Source organism: Haemaphysalis longicornis, unplaced genomic scaffold (genome assembly GCF_048455015.1).
Source record: "Haemaphysalis longicornis isolate Haplotype H1 unplaced genomic scaffold, Haemaphysalis longicornis Haplotype H1 scaffold_1, whole genome shotgun sequence".
NCBI lineage: Eukaryota > Metazoa > Arthropoda > Arachnida > Ixodida > Ixodidae > Haemaphysalis > Haemaphysalis longicornis.
The window spans coordinates 101,440,213-101,462,254 of NW_027526203.1; the positions used below are offsets into that span (position 1 = coordinate 101,440,213).

General features: G+C 47.1%; 1 protein-coding gene across 2 annotated transcripts; it reads right to left on the reverse strand.

The window, feature by feature from the left end:
- Positions 1–455: 455 nt before the first annotated feature.
- Positions 456–18,853, reverse strand: LOC144178462 (uncharacterized). Of its 2 annotated transcripts, XM_077706349.1 has the most exons (3): positions 18,617–18,853; positions 18,155–18,468; positions 456–1,035 (listed from the first exon to the last, which is right to left on the reverse strand). In XM_077706349.1, exons 2-3 carry the CDS (start codon positions 18,379–18,381, stop codon positions 651–653), a joined length of 612 nt encoding a protein of 203 aa, XP_077562475.1. In that variant the 5' UTR covers positions 18,382–18,468; positions 18,617–18,853; the 3' UTR covers positions 456–650. The 2 variants fall into 2 exon arrangements, with proteins under 2 accessions (XP_077562475.1, XP_077562466.1); XM_077706340.1 differs by having other exon boundaries at positions 18,155–18,853.
- Positions 18,854–22,042: the final 3,189 nt, after the last annotated feature.

Sequence of the window (22,042 nt, forward strand, 5' to 3'; positions counted from 1 at the left end):
CAGATACAAAGATTTGTATGTTACTATATTCATACCTGGCAAGACCTCGCCTAGCAGATACAAATTTCAAACCTGTAAAATAAATAGTGATGCAGTTAATCTTTTTGCCTTACTTGAAAATGTACGAAGTTAGAGCGCTTCTAGAGCGCTTGTTGTAGGCAGACTTGGGCCGACACTCGCGCTCATTATACGAGAGGTCTGCTCCATGCAGTCATAACTTTATATTTCAAGGAACCCTGGACAAACACACTCCAAACAATAATCTTGGTCCTTATAAAGCTGAATGAATTTCGGCAGTCTCGTCGCTTTTTTACGCTCCAGTCGAACAGTGTTTGAAAGCATATTTAAAGCGTTAGGAACGAAAAGAAGTCACTGTGATCACGGGTGAGATTAACACCCGTTCTTGGCGCACTAACTGCCAAATATTGGTTGGATACACACAATGAAGTGGACGCTTTCACAAACAAACGTAAACACATCGTGTTGAAGCCAGCTCAGGACAGGGAGAGAGCCACTTGTCAGAATCTGTAGTGCATCAAATTCCTGAGCGCTGAAACATCCAGTCTTGTGATGCAAACGTCGATTTCATAAAGCTGCACGTAGAACAACGCGGCAGCACACTGTTCCTCCCCCTGACGACACGAGCTTGCTCACCTCTCGGCGAGCGAGTTCTCTGCCGAGGAAGGCGCTGACGACATAGCGGAGGCTGGCCTAGAAATCTTCAGTCGCTGCTCTGGCGTCACCTCCACGTCGACGTCGTTGGTTTCAACTTCGTCGGGCACCTTCATCGCGCCCAGCAGCTCCTTTTTCAGGTACCTTCCTCCGCCGTTCAGAATCTCCTCTGTGCGCCCGAGCACCGACACGTTACCTTCTTTTACCGAAACTTTTATATTCTCGGGTTGAAACTGCTGAACGTCGACGTCGTAGATGAGAATTCTGTCTTTATCATCTCCGCTAGCCCCTGCTGCTTCGGCTCCTCCGAGCCGCTGGCGGAGTGAAGGGAAGTTGCGCTCTATAAAGTCCGGCTCCAGGTACCTGCGCATGTTACAAAGTGCCACGTGTACTTTCGCTGCAACTCTTATCTCAAACGTTTCCCTTAATACAAAAAAAGAGTACATTTTGCCAGCCTAGTTTACGTTTCACGCGTTCAGGCACACGGTTACGGTTAACAGCCAGATCTATTCGGTGAGTGATGGCCACGGCCATGGTTTCCTCCTTCCCTACCCTGCAAGTAGCTTGCTATTACTAGCTGAGACTTATAAACATGACTTTTTTAATAGAAAATACTGAAAGGTCAGTACAATAGCTTTCTTAAACGGAATCTTTGATAGCAATGGTTGAACCGAAGTTTTAAAATTGTTCCAACATACAAGTAACGGACGACGTCTTTGTGACTGTCAAAAACAAGTGCGTTAATAAAGAAATGGATAACTCCCTCACATCATGAGCTTGCGTTTTATTACAAGGCAATAGATGATGATAAAGTGTCTGCGATACCCTTATTTTATGCTCCATAAAAATGCCAACGCCTTTGATAGCTGGGAGGGTCGAAAATCCGGTGTTCCTGACAGATTACGCACAAATAAACACAGTAATAAAATGGTCGACACCTCCGAGAAAAAAAAACTGGCACTGAGCAGAGCAGAAAGCTAAGGAAATTCGGGTGTGCGTAGAATTTAAAAACAGGAGCCTCCACAATGCGAGACTAACACGCAATCCCGACACCGCCACATCCAGGTGACTCGCGGTGACTACAAATGCGTTGTGCCCATTAACTTGAAGATATATTTTTGAGACATGTAGTGACACCTGTATTACCAATTTGGGCATTCTAATTGTAGAAACAGCTATTAGGCCAGTAAAAAAATTCGTTCCTCTCAAATGTTTTCCTGGATTGACGGTGCCAAGTAGGCTATATAATGAGTCATAGTCGCGGAGAAAATAATACAAAAGCGCAAACGGAAAATGGTTATAGTAGGCCTAGGTAATACGGTGTGGTGTTCTGCTAACATACTTGTGTCAGTCGTGTACTGAGGCGTACCCTAGTAATGTGCGCAGCGAAATACAGAAGTTGCACTGCTGTGCTGTGTGCTAGCGCAAGGGCGGAGCACCAGAGGAAAAAAACCACAGGAAGAACGCTGGATTTCAGCTTAAATCTTGACAAAACACGCTACGTCATCACCGCATGCGCCACAAGGAAGAAAACGAGAAGAGAGAGAGCTTAGTGCGAGACACGTGTGCGAGTTAATCTTTGCTTGAGGAACCACACTTCCTTGTGGACAATGCTACAAAAGGGGTCCTGATGCACACGTCGCCTTCTTGGCCAAAACAGTATTGCTCGTGGACTTCAAGTTCTCGTTGGATGCTTGACCCGCGCAAAACCTGTGTTCTCTCGTATGCTGGAGTGCATTTTCACCTGCGACAATTGTCGGCCAAGTGCCCCCGTCCCATTACAGCAAATACTGCTGAGCGATGCTCTCTAAGTCTGTCATTCAGGCATCGCGCCGTTCATTCTCTGGTTCATTCTTGTTCATGAATTTCCTGCTGCTTCAAAAATATTTCGCACCTTGTCACAGATACACTACCACCTCCGTTTACCCCTTAGCTAAATTCTTATTACATTGAGTCAGTCTGGATACTTTACGCATATTTATTTATTTATTTTTGATACTGGCAGTTTCATACCAGGCGAAAGCAGGAGGGCATCAGTTCGTGAATACGCAGAACAACGATTGCACTTTTACACGAGGCAGACGATGTGAAACAGGGCACCTAGGCGGCAGGAAAAAACAAAGACTGAAGGGGCCTTGGTATCTTTAGAAACATCAGTCGGTACACTTTGAAAAATAATGCTAATTATACACAAACAGTGAACAGTTGGTACGTGCTTACAAGGGGAACACCAGACAGTACTCCTTATCAAACAGAAAATACAACGCTAGTTACAAACAAGCACAAGAGAACCGGCAATAACGCACCCCAAGGAAGACACACGCCCGTAGCGGCCAACTTAATAGTTGCTGCAGGAAAAACAGCCAATACACTTATGCACACACAACTGCGCCGGAACATTTAGAATCCTAGAAAAAAACCACCTGGAAAAAGTCATCGCCTGATAGAGAAAGAAACAAAGAAAGAAACCCAGTATTATTTATGTAACATGTCCTCGATATTTGAGGTGAATTCTTATAATGATTATACAGGGTGGCTCGACGATAATTGGACCCCTTTAAAATATTTCCGGAGTGAACCGGCGGTATCTTCGCGCTCAAACTTTCCACGAAGGGCAAATTTTGTGGACTATTTTGTTCCACGCCGAGAAAAATGACGGTACTCAGCTGTTTGTTCTAAAAACAAATTAAAACGATTTTCGCCTAAGCGAAAATGGCGGCCGATTCGGATGCGCGAGCCAGTGCAAGCCGATCTTGTAACGGCGGCGCCACCTAGCGAAACGCAGCTAGCCTAGCCTGGCGAAACGCGCGTTTAGGATTCACGGCAGGAAGGAGCCAATTGGTGCTGCAGACGATCAGAAAATCTCTTTTGTCCCGAATTTACGATGATCACAAATACTTGCATAGCTGTGATACTAATCATAATACAACATTCTCACGGTTCTTCGTCGCCAATAAACGTTGTATTTGTTTCCTCACCTGCATTCACGTTTTCTGATCGTCTGGTGACTGTACCAGGTTATCCGGCTCTACGAAATCAGCCTCACGATTGATGCTTCGTGCTTGCTTGCTCTCGTTTTATTTGTGAAGTTTTTTGTGCGTGATTGCGTCTGCCTCTCTGTCTGTCTGTCATCGCGAAGCGTTGAGATGAGAGCTTTTTCTGCGGAAGAAAAGGCAGCTACGGTGTGTTGCCTGGTAACGGCGAAGTGGTACCATCGAGTACGCACCCTATCGAAGAAAGGATTCAGCAAGCCACCCCCGAGCTACTCTTGTGTGCGTCGTTGGAGGGACGAATTTGATGCGAAGGGATACCAACAACGAAAAGTGCGGAGGGAAAAAGGGTGCTGGCGTTCGGTTCTCGCTGAGGCCGCGCTTATCATGCAGGCCTGCGGGGCTTATGCTCGGGACGTCGGCGTCAACCGTCAGTCCTGCCTTGAAGGCAAAAGCACTTATAAATTGCAGGTCCACCAAAGACTGACGGACGACGACAAGGGGCGTTTTCTGAGCTTTTGTCGCTTCGAGCTCAGGCGAATCGCGGCAGACCCTGGGCACCGGTCGGTTCTCGTATTCAGCGAAGAGCCTTTCATTTGGACGGGCCTGTGAACCGCCAATGTACGCGTTTTCGGTCAAAAACAAATCCGGATTTTGTGACCACAAGAGAAGTAAATTCTCCCGACGTCATCGTCGGGTGCGGAATCTGGTGAGAGGGGGTGATAATGACCTTTTTTCTCTGCGGCACTGTCACAGCGGAATCTTACCTGAACCTCCTCGAAGAAGACTTTTTGCCCGAACTAGTGCAACACCATATGCAGAAAGAGGCTTGCGTTTTGAAGCAGGATGAATCACCCGCCCACTTCACCATTAAAGTTCCCCGTTGGCTTGACGCCAACAGCTGGATGGGGCGAGCTTCGGCCTCCATGCACTGGCCTCCGCGCTCTACCGACCCTGTGAATTTCTTGTATGGGGTCATGTTAAATCCCTGGTGTACCTCAGCGGCCCAGTGGGAAATCTAGCGACCCTCGTAACCCCCGCCCTTGCCAGGATATACCGCCGGCAGTGTCATCAACGCGATCCCAGGAGTCCACGTGCCTTACTTATTACTTGCCTACGAGACACTTGTTCGCCGTAATCGGGAATTAGCGTGTACAGTCTTGGTCTACCGCAAGCAAACTTATGTACTACCATCCTCGAATCCGTTCAGAGCCGTGCGGCGACATTAATCTTTTCCGATTATTCGCACCGCACAAGCGTAACCCATCTTAAATTAAAGCTAAATTGCCCAGTCTTAAAACACGACGTACAGTAGCAAGATGTTGCCTCTTCCACAAATTCTACAACTCGTTATCATGCGACAGCCTCACCGTAAAAACTGCTCACCACCCATCGAATAGCCTCAGCCACTCAAAAGCAGTCTACCCACGCATCTTCATTTATTTCCCGTTTTGACAGCCACCCAATGGAACGGCCTTTCCGAAATCGTCGTAATTCACACAAACCCGGCGCAGTCCAAAGCTTCCGTCGAAACACTTGTGCACGGATTATTTCCTGTGTCATCTATGCGATTATTTTTCGTTTTGTTATCTATTTTGTTGGTTTGAATTGTATGCCCTTTCTGTACATAGCGTGCTTGAAACCGTTTGTGTTCGTGATTGCTTGTTCGTTTTTTTCTTGTTTGTTGTTCGATTGTTCTGTAATTTTTGTGCTTTACCACCCCTTATGTAATACCCCGTTCATTGGCGTCTTTGAGGTATCTGAAAATAAATAAATAAATAAATAAATAAATAAATAAATAAATAAATAAATAAATAAATAAATAAATAAATAAATAAATAAATAAATAAATAAATAAATAAATAAATAAATAAATAAATAAATAAATTCGCATCCAGGCCGCCTTCACCGCTATTGACGACAAGATGAGGGAAGCAGTCTTTGATGCCTATGTTGATAGGCTGTAGAAGTGCATCGGCGCTGACGGCGGTCACTTCGAAAAATGAGGACTGGAGCATTTCGTTTTTTTTTTTGTGTTTACTTTGATGACTGCGTGAACTGCTGAAATCAGAATATTCGGTTTTTTTACTCGGACGATGGCGTCAATTGCCACACCAAAAGGTCCTTGTTAAAGGCAAATAAATGCTGCGTAGCGAAAGCATCTGAACTTGTTCGCCCGCCACTGTCCTCTCTCTAATTCTTAAAGGAAGCTGAAGCGCTTTCCAAAAAAAAATTGAGTTAGAGGCCCGTTTATATAGTTTCTTGCGCGCTGACTCCGAATATCACACTGAATTTTATCTTACATGAGTCCAACCAGAATTTATCTTGCAAAACGCGCGGTCCCGTTTGAAAGACGCGCGCTGCCTCTGATTGGTTGCGCCCGTCATGACATCAAAGGAGGACACCCTTCGGCCGCGCGGGTTGTCGGAAGCATTGGAATAGATCGCGCGGTAGCGGCGCTGGCCTTTTCGGCGATTTAGCTTGCACCTAATTGCTCGCACATGACTGCAATTTTGTTTCCCAAATTCCCGTGATGTTGGTTCTGGTATCTTAGAGCATGAATTTGCTTTACACGACCGAGAACCACAAAGCAGTGACTGTGGCGTGGGCTAGAGGGTTCCGTCAGAATATTTCTGAACTGGAAAACCAGAATAGGGGGTTTCTATTCATTATGTTAATATTGGGTACTGCCTGAACTGCCTGAAACCATTTATGCCCAAGTTTAAGCTTGGTTTTATAAACAATGCACCAGCGAAAAGCGCGTACATGCATGGCGCGAAAATATGGCGTTCATGCGCTGTAAACGTGTATGCGAGGCATATGTTGCCGTCACACTCATAAACCAACAAGCGGACTCTGCTTCCGAATTTCCTTCGTTCGTTGTCGACCCCCCCCCCCCCTTCCTCATCCCCATACACACACACACACACGCGCGGGCGCACGCCATTTGGGCAGTGGCGCTAAGGCGCCTCCACGATCGCTAGCTGCACTTCGATGAGTGGCGTCTTACTGCTTGACTTGCATTTTTTCTTAAAAGATTGTGGCACACTGGTGCCTCCGCAGCATTATCGGCTCTAGTAGGGCTTGATTTTCGTGTGTGCGTTGCGCATTCGGCTGCAATACTACGGCCACATCATTATAATTAACAGACCAGTCGGGCATGGCAGTTACGTTGTAGTTACGTTACTTTAGGTAACAATCCCCAAACGTTTGTGATAATGTAATGTTGGCCTATGTCATCATTTCTAGATTTATGCATTTACCGCGCTATTCGGATAAAGGCCGTATATTTACTCTTCGCTCCTACTTATTTTCGCTCTCATAAAAATATATATCAACGACTGTCGCTGGAGCACACATGAGATTCAGCGGCAACAAGTGCTTGACAGGTTATAATATGCAGGCACACGGAATATTGGGCGAAGAATTCGGTCCCCGCAGTACCTCACAAATTATGGTGTGGTTGTGGTTGGGAGCGGTGTTTTTTCATTCCAGACAAATATTACCTTCTCGTGGCATGTATACTTGCAAAATAAGTAATTTGGTGGTCTTGGTTCTTTTACTTTGTAGGAATACTGTTTACCTATTAGCCACGAGAGAACGTCTATCAGGATTGGCACCTTGTTTTAGTTTCGTCAAAAATTGGGTTTTTGAACACTGATCTAAGCCCATCAGAGAAAGAAAACCGACGCGTTTAACGAAACAGGTATTTCCTGAACCAGTGTGACTTTGTTTCTGGAACTGACCGAAACATTCCGGGCCAAAGTACAGCAGTATTCACCATCCTTTCTAAATCTAGCATCTGATCTGAACACTTATGTCCGTCGCATCAAAAAAAAAAAAAGGAAAAACGCATTGCAGCGTTTAACAAAGTATCTAACCTAGTGTAGTATATTCTCTGTCATAAAGACAGCCACATCGGCTGTCGCTTCTGTATGTTATAAAACAACCCGGCGTGGTATTATCCAACTTAGGAATATCGGCATGGTAACGCATGCCTCGTTTGGCGTCTGTGCATACTTTTTGAACAGGAAAACTGTACAAATAAGGGCTATCAACAACAGCAACATGTATCATTCTCCCTGTGGCGAGCCTCTACAGGAAACACGGCGAAAAGAGCATGGCAGGGGCGGCCGATCCGGCCGGAATAGCAGGTATGACGTTTTCCTGCCGGCTTTCGCCTCCGATCTTCGGTCGTCTGGCATCGCGCCGAGATGGGGGCGGGGCATCGGGCTGCTTTTGTTCACGTATTGCGCCGCTTCTATTGCATATTCCGTGCACGGGAACTATTCAATGTGTACTTGCTGCAAGTCAACTTTTCTTTTAATTCTAAAACTGCTTCACCTTCACTTTAACGTAGCAAATTTTAATGAAAGACCAGCGTAAGTGAAAAATCATAACTGACACACTTATCTACAAATTTTTTATGCGATGTGAAAGCAGGTGAGGAAGCAAATTAAAAGCTCATTGGCAACTATCAAGCGTGCGAATATTTTAGTATGATTGGTGTCACCTGTTATGCCAGTATTTGTCATCACAGTAAACTAGGCACGAAAGAGATTTTCTGATCGCCTGCTACTCCATTTGGCTCCTTCCTACCATGAATCCCAAACGCGTGTTTCGCTCTGCATACCCCAGGTGTCGGCGTCGTTCCAAGATCACCCTGCGCAGGCTCGCACGTCCAAATTGCCCGCCATTTTCCCATAGGCGAAGCTCTTTTTTATTTGTTATTAGTAGAAACAGGTAAGTAGAGCTGTTGATCACGAAGTGAAACAAAATAGAACACAAAATGCGACCATCGTGTGAAATTTGGGCGGGAACATAGCGGCGGTTTGCCCAGGAATTTTTTTTATTAAAGTGTTCCAATCATCATGACATCACCCTGTATATTGTAATAAAGAAATTTAAAGCATTATGTTCTCTTATTTAGAGGGGAAACAGGAATGCTTGGAGCAATGGTTGTTAAAAGCGTATTCCGTGATGGTGTATGCATGGTTGTGTCCTAGTGCTGTGGATTCTACTAGGGAGATATCTTTTAATGCAGAAATCCAGCCGCCGTTATAAAGGAGGTTGTGTATATATTTTAATAGTGCTAGTTTTGCTCTTGTAGCTAGCTTAGGCAGACAACAAGACTAAAAGGTTAAGGGGCGAGTCAGTGCGTTTGTACTTGTTATGGATAAACCTGAAGGCCTTCCTTTGTACCAATTCTACCTTTGTGATATGAGTAACCGTTTGCGGAAACCATGCAGTGTTCGCGTACTCCAAAATTGGCCGGACGAATGTTGCGTAGGTTAAGAGCCTAGTTTGTGTCGGCGCATACGTATAAAAAATATCTTCCGCAAAGCCACGTGCTGCGACGTTGCTTATGTGCTCATCCCAGCTCAGGTCGGAAGTGAAAGGGACACCGAGATATTTCTGCTGTGTAGCTCTTTTTAGAGGGGCGTTGTTTATTGTGCAAGTAAACGTTTAGGGCACTTTTTTTCTCGTCCCCGTCAGGCAGACTGTTTTTGTTTAATTTGTTGACATCTGCCACTCTGCACACCAGCGAGCAATCATTTCCAACGAAAGGCTTAGTGCCGTGCCATCATCCCTGTAGTTAATCCCCGTGTAAACGATAAAGCTGCACGCTAAAAGTTTAATTTTTGAGTCCATGCAAGCCCCAATGTCATTTATGTAGACAAGAAATAATAGTGGCCCAAGGGTGGAGAATTGGGGCACACCGGACTTAACAGAAGCTGTCCCCGATAATTCACCTTCGAAAACCACAAAGTGTTGGCGGTCGCTGAAGACGTCGTTCACCCAATTCGTAAACCCCCCATCCCAAATTATGCTTTCCAATTTTGAAATTAATTTACCATGACAGACACGATAGAACCCTTGAGATAAATCAAGCATTATAATATCTGTTTAGGAACAGCTGTTTACAGAAAAGGCACCATCGTGAACTTTGGTAAGTTGAGTTACAATTGAATCAGTTTGACCATGCAAACGTATGGTCTTTGGATGATTGTGAACAAATTTGATTAACGGTGTTGTGCATAAGCCTCGCCGGAATCCGCGCTGCTTCGAAAATGATAGATTGTGCGAATCAAGGTAGGCCATCAGGTGTTTGTAAATATTGTGCTCGAGCATCTTTGAACATGTGCTGATAAGCGAAATAGGACGGTAGTTGCGCTCGTCCAAAAGAGGGCCACTTTTGTGAACAGGGGTAATTTTTGCCCGCTTCCACACAGATGGGAAAGAGCCACTGCATAGGGACGACTGAAATATTTTTGCGAGAATGAGAGATGCCCATGCAGCATATCTTTACAGAAATTCATTTGGTATACTATTAGGGCCGGAGCTTTTTCTTGTATATATATTAAGTACTAGGTTTAGCACACCTTCTTCACTATTTGCCACATCCTCAATCGGAAGCTGCAATAACGACGTACAAAACTCGGGCAGAATACTATTGTCAGTAGTAAACACAGAAGCAAAAAAGGAATTGAGATCATCAACACGTTGTTGAGTAATTTCATATAGCTTTGGGGAGCTTGCGGGGGGAGTTATATAGCGTCAGAACTTCGAAGGGGCTTCGTTCAAGTATTTCGTTAATGTCGCATCGAAAAACCTATCCCTGGATTGCTTCATCGGACGTTCCGGTTTTTGTCTTGTTGAACGTCTTCTTCGAGGGGTACGATTTTTCCCACAAGATTTTTGCTTCAGTTTTAGTTTTTTTTGCGCGAATGATTTCTCTGGTAATCCAGGGATCGGTTTTACGAATGCATTTTGTAATCCTGGGGACGTAGCTGTCTATACACTTCGCCCCAACATTCCAAAAGAACTGCCATAACCTGTCAGTGCTAGAGCCAGTGTTACAAAGGACCAAAAATTCGCCAAAAGTCTATCAAGGCACTCCAAAATAGACAGATCATCGGCCGCTACAAAATTCAATACAGGGCTGAATGTGGGTTTACCCGAGATGTCTGGGAACGATGCTAGGTGCTTTATTCTGTGGTGGGGCAGCCCTTCTAGGGGGGTGGCCGCGGCCCGCTCACCTCGCGACGGCCATCACCCTGGAGGACCAGAGGCCGGCCACGGACCTGCTGAAATTTCTGGGGGAATTCGCCAGGCGCTGAACGGCGAGAACATCGTTTGCCGCATCCCTCGAGTTTGATCGGCTACTGTCTAAGGGAGGGGGGCAGGGGGCGGGAAGGCATGTGGGAATTGCGGAGGTCCGCCATCTTCCCATGTCTATCGGCCCGCCGCGGAGGCGAGAGGGGGAGATCCGTTTCTCTCCCTGCGGCCACGCACTTCTCGCCCCGGAATGATTCCGGCGAGAGCGGGGACGCAGCCGACCCCCTCACGCGACCGATTTGTCCGGAGCTCCGGGCGGGCTGGTCTTGGGTGGAGGTTGGAGGGAAACTATTAAAGGGGTGCGCTGACAACACCGCATTTCCATTTTGGTTGTTTTTGAAGGAATTTCGTTCGCAACGTTAGTCCCACAGATTGACGCGCTGGGAGTGACGTGATACTGCGGCGGGAACAGAACATCTTGTCAGGACTCGGGACTCCGCCAATGTTACACGTCCATTTTCTGTTATTTACTCGTGTATTATAACCATGTAGACACTGCTGCGACAAAACATGGTTGCCTTGCGTGCAATAAGAAAAACTGCTACGAGATGGGACGAATTCAACTACATTTTTGCCTTTTTTGTTGTGGTTGTTCTCGCCGTCTGGACAAAAAAGAAAGCCAGAAGGTACAGCTGGTACGACGGCGATGCCTTTGCGCCTGTGCAGTGTTGGCGCGTGCATAAACGAGAACATGTGGCCCTTCAGTCGTTCACGGCATCGTCGAAAGACTGGAGAAAAGCTCTAGCGTGTCCAAACACCCGAACAGCAATCAACGTGCCTTGATTCCCTTCACAACACAAGCTACAATAGCAAACATTAACGCAGGTAATAATACAGCCAGGCAAATATGTATACATCTATGCAAAATGCAAGCTTTATTTTATATTTGACGTTATCGAACGGCATCAGCTGAACAACTACCAAGTTCATTTAATGTAGCGGGAAACAATCATTGGCAGCACGCATTTTTTAAAGGAAAAGTAGCGGGGGATTCAGAATAACTTTAAAACACTAGTTGGCATTTTGAAAGACGGAAATGTAAACTGAAAGTGGACAAGTAGAAAAAAAATGTGCCACCCACTTGAGAAAAATGTGCAACCTGCTTGACCCTTCGCACCGCAGTGATCCATGCTTGCCCTCTTTCTATTTGTTAAGCTTTTCTAGGAAATCTGTAGAATCACACCGGTGGATTCTTATACTTCGTCTTCTTGCTACTGTTTTGGCAGCCGACCAAGCAACAATATCGTGGGCGACCCTTCGCTGGTTTCACCACCTCAGACATCGCGAAACGACTACAACGGCCTTCTTAGCCGTTTGGTGGACGGCTTTTCGGCGGTATCGGATGGAAGCAGACGCCCGCCGGTCCACTCCCCCGCGTTTGGCAAGTGCCCGTGCAGTTCGGGGCGCACTTCCAGACCCAATTCTGTCCTCCCGAGCCGCCTGAGACATCGGGCACCCCTACTCACAAATGGGAACGAAGCGGCCACCGGCCGCACGAGCCACTTAACCCAGCACGTACAAAGGGCGGCGGGAAGTCCCCTGACTCCCTCGAAACGAAAAGGATGCCGCTTCGCGAAAGAATCAGCGCTGCCCTCAACCGGCAAACGTTAGCTTCGGGATACGGCCCGTTCGTCATATTGAGTTTCGTCATAGGCCGGTTCGTAATAGGCCATTTGGTTACATAGGATCATTCGTCATAGGCCGGTTCGTAATAGGCCGTTTGGGCACATAGGATCATTTGTCATAGGCCAGTTTGTCACTTGGGAAAGTTTGCCACAGGTGCACAAAATGAATGTCCACGTGTTTTTTTTTTTGCTTCGACTTGAAAGAGCGAAGCGAGGCACATGTTTTTCGTTAGTTTTAGTTAGTTTAGTTTAGTTTGTTTTTGTATTTTGGGCCGTACATCTAGCGAAGCTCAATAGAGAATGCAAGCCAGAGTGGGCAAGTAGGGTGACGTGTTCGGACAAGATTATAGATTCGAGTTCAACAACCCAAGACAGAAAAGTGAGACAGGGATGTAGCCCAACAAAGTTCTTGGACGACGGTCCAGGTGTCTGGTTATAAGTGGTCCCGTAATAGGGAAAGTGGTAGCACCAACCTTCTAGTTCTTGGAAATTTCACATGGGCCATTTCGTGTCACTTATTACGGGTTTAATACAAGTGGTGCAACTAAATATTTGATGAACCTTTCTCCAGTGGCCATCTGGGCATGCGCGGGGTGCCGGTCCGCCATTCTTGGCAGTAGCTCTCGGGCAAAATAAACAAAAGGCGGCCCCTCAGCTAGCTGCTTGGGGAGTGGATATGCCTCCTATAGGTCTGCACGTTTTTATATCCTCCTTTCGGACAGTTCAAGTGAGTTCTTATGTGCACAAAAAAAAATTCCCTCGCACTTCCCCGAGGGGGAGAGTGTGTAAGTGCGAATGCACGGTTGTTGATTGCGCGATTACGGTGGATATCGTGATCTTGGAGTGGAGAGGAGGCGCCCAACACCCGCAGTCACTGAGCGGAGAGAGGAGGAGGAGAGTAGCGCCCGCCGTTACGGCGAGGGCTACACGAGCGCCCTCACGCGTCGGAATGCGAAGCGCCCGCTACGCGAGCGAGAGCTCTCCCGCCCGAAGTGGGGAGGAGGCGCCCAACACCCGCAGTCACTGAGCGGAGAGAGGAGGAGGAGAGTAGCGCGCGCCCATCTCCCCCCGTTGCTAGGGAAGACGAGGAGGAAGACGAGGAGCGCGCGCACCCGCAGCTGTTGCTATGCGGACTACGGCGGCGGACGATTCAGGCTCGCTTAAGAAGTGCATTCGCACTTAAAAGCCTTTCCAAGGAAAGGGGCCAAAATGACCACGCTGTGAGCACTTCGCTACCAGTGAGGGAGCAACGAAAATGAAAAAAAGGGAAGAAAAAGGAGTGCTACGGCCACTGCAAAGTAGTCACGCGAGCGTGCACCTGGTACCGTGACATTCATGTGAAAGGCAAGGGGGACGGGTAGGAGCGGTATGGACTGCAGGACCAGGATAATTCGTGCACGGGTTCCCCGAAAGCCAAACATTTTTTGGGGCGTGCCTTACTGCCAAATTAGGATCGCCGTGGCGGCCGCTAAGAGGTCCGGTACTGCGAAAAGGTGTTCAAAGTAGTTACAGTCATGCTTCATCACCACTTACGTCTAAAGAAAGCCAGGAATTTCGTTTTTGCGTTCCTCTGACGAACTTTCCTAAGTGACAAACTGGCCTATGACGAATGATCCTATGTGACCAAACGGCCTATTCCGAACCGGCCTATGACGAATGATCCTATGTGACCAAACGTCCTATCACAAACCGGCCTATGACGAAAAGCCATGTGACGAACGGGCCTACACCCGTTAGCTTCGCCTCCGTATACCAGCCGTCATCGGGAGCGGACGTGTTGGTCCTCTTAGCCTTCCTTTGTCCACCCTCGTGCCTGTTTCTCTCGTCCTGACGTTGTAGTTTTGGCGGTGGCCGAGCGACGCGCCCGACGTTCCTAATAATGCATTAGCTATAAACGTCAGTGTTGGCAATATCTGTATCTTGTGTGTTCCTTATTGTTCGCGGCCGCTACGCCAGTTGGCGGTCCGTGGCGGATTTCAGTGGAGCGATCCTTGCGGCTGAGTCTCGAGTGCGAGCCGCAAGAACCCTTGTCACCACAAAATAAAGCAAAAGTAAAGGACGCGGCCTCGTAATGTAGTTATATGAAGCCACAACCGGAAGATAATTAAGGTAACAGAGTGTATAGCAAGAGATGGATGGGTCTAGAAGAAGGGGAAGGCCATTAGTCCTGTGAAGAGATGAAATACGGGAATTGGGGGAAAAACTGTGGTTTCGAGCAGCGCCCGAGAGCGGGAGAGGCGTTCGTGGAGCAGAGCGCCCGAGTAGGCTAATGGCCATGATGATTATGATTTCCATAGCCAGCTACACGGGATTTGTTTATCGATCAGTACAAACAACCATTGATAGCGTTTTGAAATAACGGTCACAAACCAACTTATTGGGTGTTTTTTAACAGACGGATCATTGTAAAATTAGCGCACTTTCGAGACTGTAATTCGCGCAAGTGTACCTTCTTGCACGTATTTTGACATTCTTTGGTACATGAAATTCGGCGCAATAGCGCCATCATTTCCGGGGACAAAAGAACTGGGTTGCTGAACTTTCCAGCACTCCATTTTGGTTAATTCGTAGGATGATTTCCTCGTGCATGCCTAATTAACACTTAATTTCTCCACCTTTTAACAAAGAACATTATCTGAGCAAATGGAGATTAGAATACAAAATACAATATTCGATACTTTTGCATTTAATAAATGAAAAATTGCCCCCATCTCCCCGCGAGGGAACCCTGGTGTGATGCGGCGCATGCATACGTGAAATGAGGGAGTACACGTGTTTTATCGGCCACCACCCAGCTCTTTATTAAATTTAAGAATGATGACTTTATGGTCAGTAAAGTGCACAGTGAGCGGTTGCCGCAGCGGTGGTCGAATCTTGGTTTCATCGTCGATGTTTGAGAAGAACGAGAGCGAGCGCTGACTTAACTGCCGCGGAGTGATACCCGCTTCATATTCACAGTGCTTTAAGCAGAGGAGACCGCGGGAGAGGGTCGCGCTTGCGCGCACATGCGCACCGGAGCAGCTGTTAACGCAGCGAAGCGCGCGTCAACCAAGCGCGCCAGCTGTCGTTATGCTAATGCGCCGGAGTGAGAGTGTTGCGCACAGCTGTTGGAGAGATGAACGGAGGAGAGTCGCGCATGCGCAGGTGGCGTGCGGACGGACGCCGACGACGCAGGAGGGACATGCCTCAGAGCAAGAGATGCGCTGCATCTAAAACACACACGAGACACCCTAAATATCCGTTAAGGTATGGTAGTTCTTATTATACGACTCTAAACGTTGGTGCGGTTATATTGTAAGATTGGGTGCCATCGGATCAGAGTTTGCATATTTCAAATTTTTTGTTGTCTGCATTTAAAATTCGTCATTGCATTCACTAAACGAGAATTATCCTTCAGTGCTGAGTTTCAAGGGGGTGGGGTTATTCCTGATAACAACAGATCACAGCAGTCTCCTGAACACCCACCCAGCTTCAGTTCATTGCTGGTTAGCAATTCCACAACACCAACTCACACGGTTTGCTAACTCAGCATCCAAAATAACTAGGCGTTTCGAGAGATCAGTGCTTCTGATAACAACGCTGCTTCTGTACTGAAGTGTGGGGCGTACTGTTTTAACTGTCCCCAAAAATATACCACTTAGATGCCCTTAAGCATACTACTACTTCAGTGACTCTCAGAAAATTTATAAATTTCTTAAACAAAATAAAACCTATAATTATAAATTCCTCTTGGGGAACAGTTTAAGTCATTGGTGTCATGGTGTGGCTGGTTGCTAGGGGCCTAACGTAGGTGTTCGTTGCCTAAAAGTTGTTTTACCACAACTTCAAGCCTACGGATCATGCCCATCTTCTTGTATCCCGGGATATCAAGCCACAATAAAATATTTTCGTGGCCTTTAGGTCACTTCGCGCCACCAATTGCCAGAGCAATGTAGCGCTAGAAGAATTACGGCCAACCCCCCCTTATGTCGGTATGCCTGAGACGCCAGGCAGAGACCGCATCGCTCAAGATCGACTGGAGCGCACCCACACATTCCCGCCGCTGCAATCGCGCGCCGTCGCGGGCGCCGCCACTAGGGAGCCTACATGCGCCGCGCCTTCGTCGTTTGGCGCGGCGTATGTAGGCTCCCTAGCCGCCACAGCTTCGCCCACTTCGCTGGGAACAGTCTCCTCTTGAAGCCGAAATCCACCAAAAATGCAATAGTTTACTTGTTCGTCTTGCATGAAGCTTCTAACAAATAAAAATTCTTTCAGCTCCATTTTTATAACCGAGCCGTTACTGCTTGATGTGTTTTTCGTAATATTTCCATTACTGTTCTTCAGTTCGTGATAAAATTGGCGGCATTGTTATCAGGACAATGCATTATTTTTAATGTATAAAAGTTGTACTATGTCTTCGTTGCCCCTTTAAATTATCTCCTTCGGCAGCTCACCCTCGCAGTTCGAAGGCCAGACTCGACTCCGCCGATGAGGGGAGCGTCGAAGACGATAATTGAGCGTGGCGGGAGTGGTAGGAGGAGTGACTGGTGCCAAGGCTTTGTACGCCCCGATAGATACCTGGAATCCGGAAGGCGCGAAAGCCGTGGCAGGTGCTCCGCATTTCAGTAGTATTTTTATTCCACCGAAAGTGTTGCTGGGTACGCTGTACAAGCGGGAGAAAATCTAATTTTTGATGACCACTTGTAGAGCTACATTTATTGCACAATCACATTTTAACCTACACGCATATGTGCAAACTCTGTGAGATGTAACACTATCTGAAATTCGTTACTCTTAAATCTTCTGTACGCGCGAGTGAACTCCACAGGCACGATAGAAATAGCAGGGCATGGCTTATAGACGTATCCTAAGGTTTGGTGTTAGAGCACGCGGCATGGAGGCATTTTGCGACATGAGCCTAACATGAAAAAAAACGCACTTTCGTTGGTCGCACGATCAGGAAGGAAAGGCGCCTGTCTAGTTTCGCGTACATACGGCGTCGTGCGATGTGAATAAGGATCTTTTCCCGGCTGCTGCGCCAATACTTTGGGTCAGGTATTCGCTGAAAGAACACGCGAATGTCGAGGAAACAGCAGCCGCCGCAAAACCTGGCGGGAACCAGAAGTAGCAACAAAGCATCGCTCATGCGTCATGCACATGTTTAGTGCGAGGCATAGAAAATTACGTAAATTCGGGCATTTCTCATTGTGGTTTGCTTGAGGTTGAATTTTACCAGCTTCAAACTGACAGTTTATATCTATTAAACTGGAATATTTCTTACCACCCTCGGGTATCACTGATTCTCATGAGCATCATTCGCCGTGCAATATGAACGAAACCCGCCGCTGTGACTCAAATGCATTCTGCTTCGCTGAATCGAAAGACGCGGTTTCGATCCCGGCCGTGGCGGCAGCTTTTCACTTGGGGGCAAACAACTAAAACACCATGTGTCAATATTTCTGAGCATGGTAAAGATCCCGGGATGGGAGAAATAAATCCCGAGCACTTCACTGAAGCGCCCCTCTTAGACCACTTGTTTTAAGCACCAGCTTCGGTTATAATACCCCCAAGCGCATTTTTGGATGCCGAAGTTCTCCTGTCTTCGAAAGTTATGTAACGTTTTTGCCTAGTACAGGGCTTGGTCTGGTGCTCTGCAGGCAGAAAACGGACGCTCCATTGACACGACCTCCAGTAATTGCCTTTCACGGGGTGCTGTTCAGGGCTTTATAACAAATCCAAATGCTAGTTATGGGCCCTTAAGCGAATTACCTGTTACACTGAGGGAACTCTTCGATGAAGTCATCCCACTCCCGCTGTAGAGGGTCGTCGTCGAGTGGAACCAGAGACGTTTTGCGCTCAACAACTTCGAAGACTTGGCGGGAGGAGGCGAGTTGCTGCTTTCCAGGGAAATGCTTTTTGCCATCGAAGAGGAAAGGGATGATGGCCTCGTGGGACGAGGAATCAGCTGCCACGTCGCTGTTACTGTTTTCCGCCATTCTAAGGGCTTTTCGCTGCTGTTGTGTTCGTACGGTGTTCCTTGTAGTACCAGGACTGGGATTTCTTCTGTCTGCGAGCTCTCAAGGCTGCGGATGGGGGACAGGCACGGAAAGGGACATTTACTGGTTAACTGCTGAATCCGAACCTTCTTCTGACGGCTTTGCTTGACGAATGTTGCTATGAAGTTGGATTTCAAACAAGTTGATCATTTAACAGGTTTCGCTGCGAACCAACCTGCGAGCAGGTGCACGGCGGAGCACAGTCCTCACACTCTTCACGTAGAGACGGATGGGCTTTCCACCCACTACGAGGCCAGTTTGCGCTCTCACTGCGCGCACCTCGACATACACGCTCCTGGGCTACGAGACAAGAGGTCGCAATCTACTTGGCACAGCGGCACTCGGTGACGGAGCGAAAACAACTGGCTCGTGTTGACTCCGGGGGCCGTTGCCGTGATGATACACAGGTAAAACCGGGCACCGTCTTAAATAGACTGTCCCAGCCGGTGGAAGTGACGTCATGCCAGAAAAAGTTTGAGGGAGGAAAAGGGGCGAACAGCATGTGGGCGAAACGGAAGAGAATGTCTTGATGACGAAGGGCGGCAAGGAGGAAGAGGGGAGGCAGAGCGCGGGAAATATGCTCAAATTAGAATCGCTGCGCTCGTACTACGGGGCAGGCAACCGAGCGTGGGAGGCAGGCGAAAAGGTGCTGGCCATTACGTAGACGGCAGGCTTGTTTTTCTTCCTCTTCTCCGCTTTGGTCGTGTCATCCTTCCCCGGCTGCGCGCCTGCCTTTCATTATTCCTCCGCTACTGACGTGCTCTGCCGGAGATGCGATTCGAAAATCGCATTTGCTTTAGCACGGATTAGGGGCCTGACAACACGCAGGACAACTACGCTCCGCGAGCGCGTTCCGTTTGTTGGCGATTTCTCACTACGTTCGTAATTCGGAAAATTGCCTATTCAGTGTTGTCGCCCTTCAAGAGCAGTAGAGGCGGGCGTTCCTGCTGTTTAAATTCAAATCTCCAAGCGTAATATTTTACGAAGTACTTCAAATTTTACACGATCTACAATTACTTATTTTGGGTTCCATACATGTAGCGTTCATAATTGGTTGACACTTTTGCCTGAAACATATCAACATGCAGGAAAATATTGGCGCCATGCTCCTGTCTTCGAGGATTTGCTTGAAGCATAAGAAATAGGTCACAGACAAAGTTGTAGAGTTTTTATGAGCGACTAAAAGACAATCCGCTTTATTTCCATGTGTATATTCCCGCGTTGTAAGGCGTTGTTTGTTCTGCTTTTCATAATAAAGGGCTACAACACACAGAAGAGGCATCACTCGTCAGCGTCAACCCCGGTGAGGGCTCAAGAGCTATAGGCACGCCAGCGAAAATTCCGTTTAAGTACAACCGCTGGGGGATTAACGTTTTTGTAGTTTGGCTTGAAACGCTGCATACATTTCTGTGCTCACACGGATATGCGGGGACTGAAAAACGCCCACTGGACTTCAGAAATCATCCATGTAGCGTGTGGGGCCAGCCGCGGTAGTTATGTTGCCATAAAAGGATGGAAGAGGCTGGTCGAGTAGACCCCAGAAAAAAGGCGTATGTAAAGCGTTACAATGGCGGGTCGGATGAAAAGTAGGCCTTTTCGTCATTCCAGCGAGCAGAGAGTGACACCGCATATCTGCTTACTTACACGCTTTACAAAGAAAACGTTTACTTGCATGCTAATATATTCGGTCTGCCTTGCACTGAAGCCGCAAAAAGATTGTAACATCGCTTGGATTGAATAAATTTCAATATTCAGTCGAGCCAGTTTCTTGCAACCCTATAAGGCATCAGGGTCGCCTGCAGCGGTGCCAATGAAATCCCGCTGGCGACTCGTTTCAGAAGCATCCACGGGTCTCTACTTGTGCGATCGCATTTCTGTTGTAGATCGGTCAGTGAAAACGCCGTGTGGGTGTCAGACACGAGGGTCTCGAAGCCTGTGTTTACTTTGATCTTATTGTGATTCGTTGTCCCTGCAATTTACAAGCAATGTCTCAGTAAGTGACGATGGCCATGGCACGGAAGTACACTGATATGTAGATCGGTTTTGTGCACCTACATGATCTCGAAGAAAACACGTACTTCACACTACGCCGGTTAATTTTGGCAGCTCCATACATCACGTACGACAGTGGCATAAACTTCATTACCATTCTACATAAAAGGAATGATACTCGGCGGTGAATGTCTCAAAGGATCGAATGCATGGCCGGCCTGTTGGGGCCAGCGGACATTAGTTGTCTGTTACGCGGCCTCCGCTAAACGTTCCATCGGCACGCCAAAGGGCTGATTGTGTAAAGCCGTGTCCGCAGCTAAGAACGTCTTCAAAACATACCCAACCGGCACGAGCACCTGAAAACAGCAGAAAAAAAAACCAGGGGCACTTAGCAGATATGATTGTTGAACAACACCTGGCTTAGGTCGTGTGCTGCCGACAGCGTACTTCAAAGAATGCGTGCCCATTGCGATCAACTGTTCCTCAATGCGAAACAAAATTAAACCCGCAGCTTTTGGAGATCATTGCGAAAACATTGATATCATGCTTTCGTTCCGCATTCCGACACGACGATATTTAAGCGTTGCCACTATTCTCTGTGAAATGGTATTGCATTCCACGTCAAGTTTGGTTACTGCTAGTGGAATTAAGTTGAGACGAACTTCATTACATTTCCGAAGCTACGGTGGATGTTTTCATAACTCGTACTAGCTTTTCTATTTGTTTCCAAATCGCAAACTATTTATTATTACATAGTTTCGTTTCCATTGCTTGCTTTTTCCTCAACGTCGTCAGTCTACACATATTTATCGACGAAGGGCCTTGCACTGCGCCTAATAGTTATGTGTGGCTCATGTATACAAAATCAATGGCAGGTGGTTGCCATTGATTTTGTAATCGCATCCGCGCAACATATTTTTCCATGACGTATATATCTACAAAATGAGCAGCTTTTTAAAGAAGCCTAGCGTTTTATCTCCTAGCCAGTATGAATTTGTGCTGAAGGGGGGACGCAGCTGCTGCTGGAAGATTTCTCAGACACACTGAACTTTGCGTTTGAGCACAATAAGATTGCTTGCGCAGTGTTCCTCGACGTTCGCAAAGCATTTGACAGCGTCTGTCATATTATATTACTCACTAATCTTCTTTCGCTAGGCTTTCGGGGTGCGTTTTTGCAGCTCAAGAGTATAGCTGCAGTGCCCATACGATCTGCGGTTTCGTTCCCGGCAATTCCAGAGTGCCCTGGAACACAACAGAAAGTTATATGAAGGTTTGATGCATATGCAAACATGATAGCCTTAAAAAGATGATTGATGACAAAGTTTTTAAAATGCTTTCCTGATGGAAGTGTTTGAACGCTAAGAGAGTCCGTGTACACGATCGATTTTAAGATTTGATGTTGGACTATGTGATTTAGTACCATTAAAATACCGCATGCTTCCGCTGTGAATATAATGCTACAAAGGTTCATTGTTTTATTGACGTGAAAGTTTGCCCAAACGGAGCACAAGCAACAGAACTTGCAGTCTTGGACTCTTCACAGCGGTACTTATGCTGCACAAACAAGAAATGCTGCAGAATCGCAATCCTTGATGACCTGTTCTTGTAA

Coding starts and splice junctions, on each gene's coding strand:
- LOC144178462 (XM_077706349.1), bottom strand. CDS start 18,381: ATGGCGGAAAACAGTAACAGCGACGTGGCAGCTGATTCCTCGTCCCAC. Junction 1,036..18,154: donor GAGTTCCCTCAGTGTAACAG/GTAATTCGCTTA, acceptor TAACATGCGCAG/GTACCTGGAGCCGGACTTTA.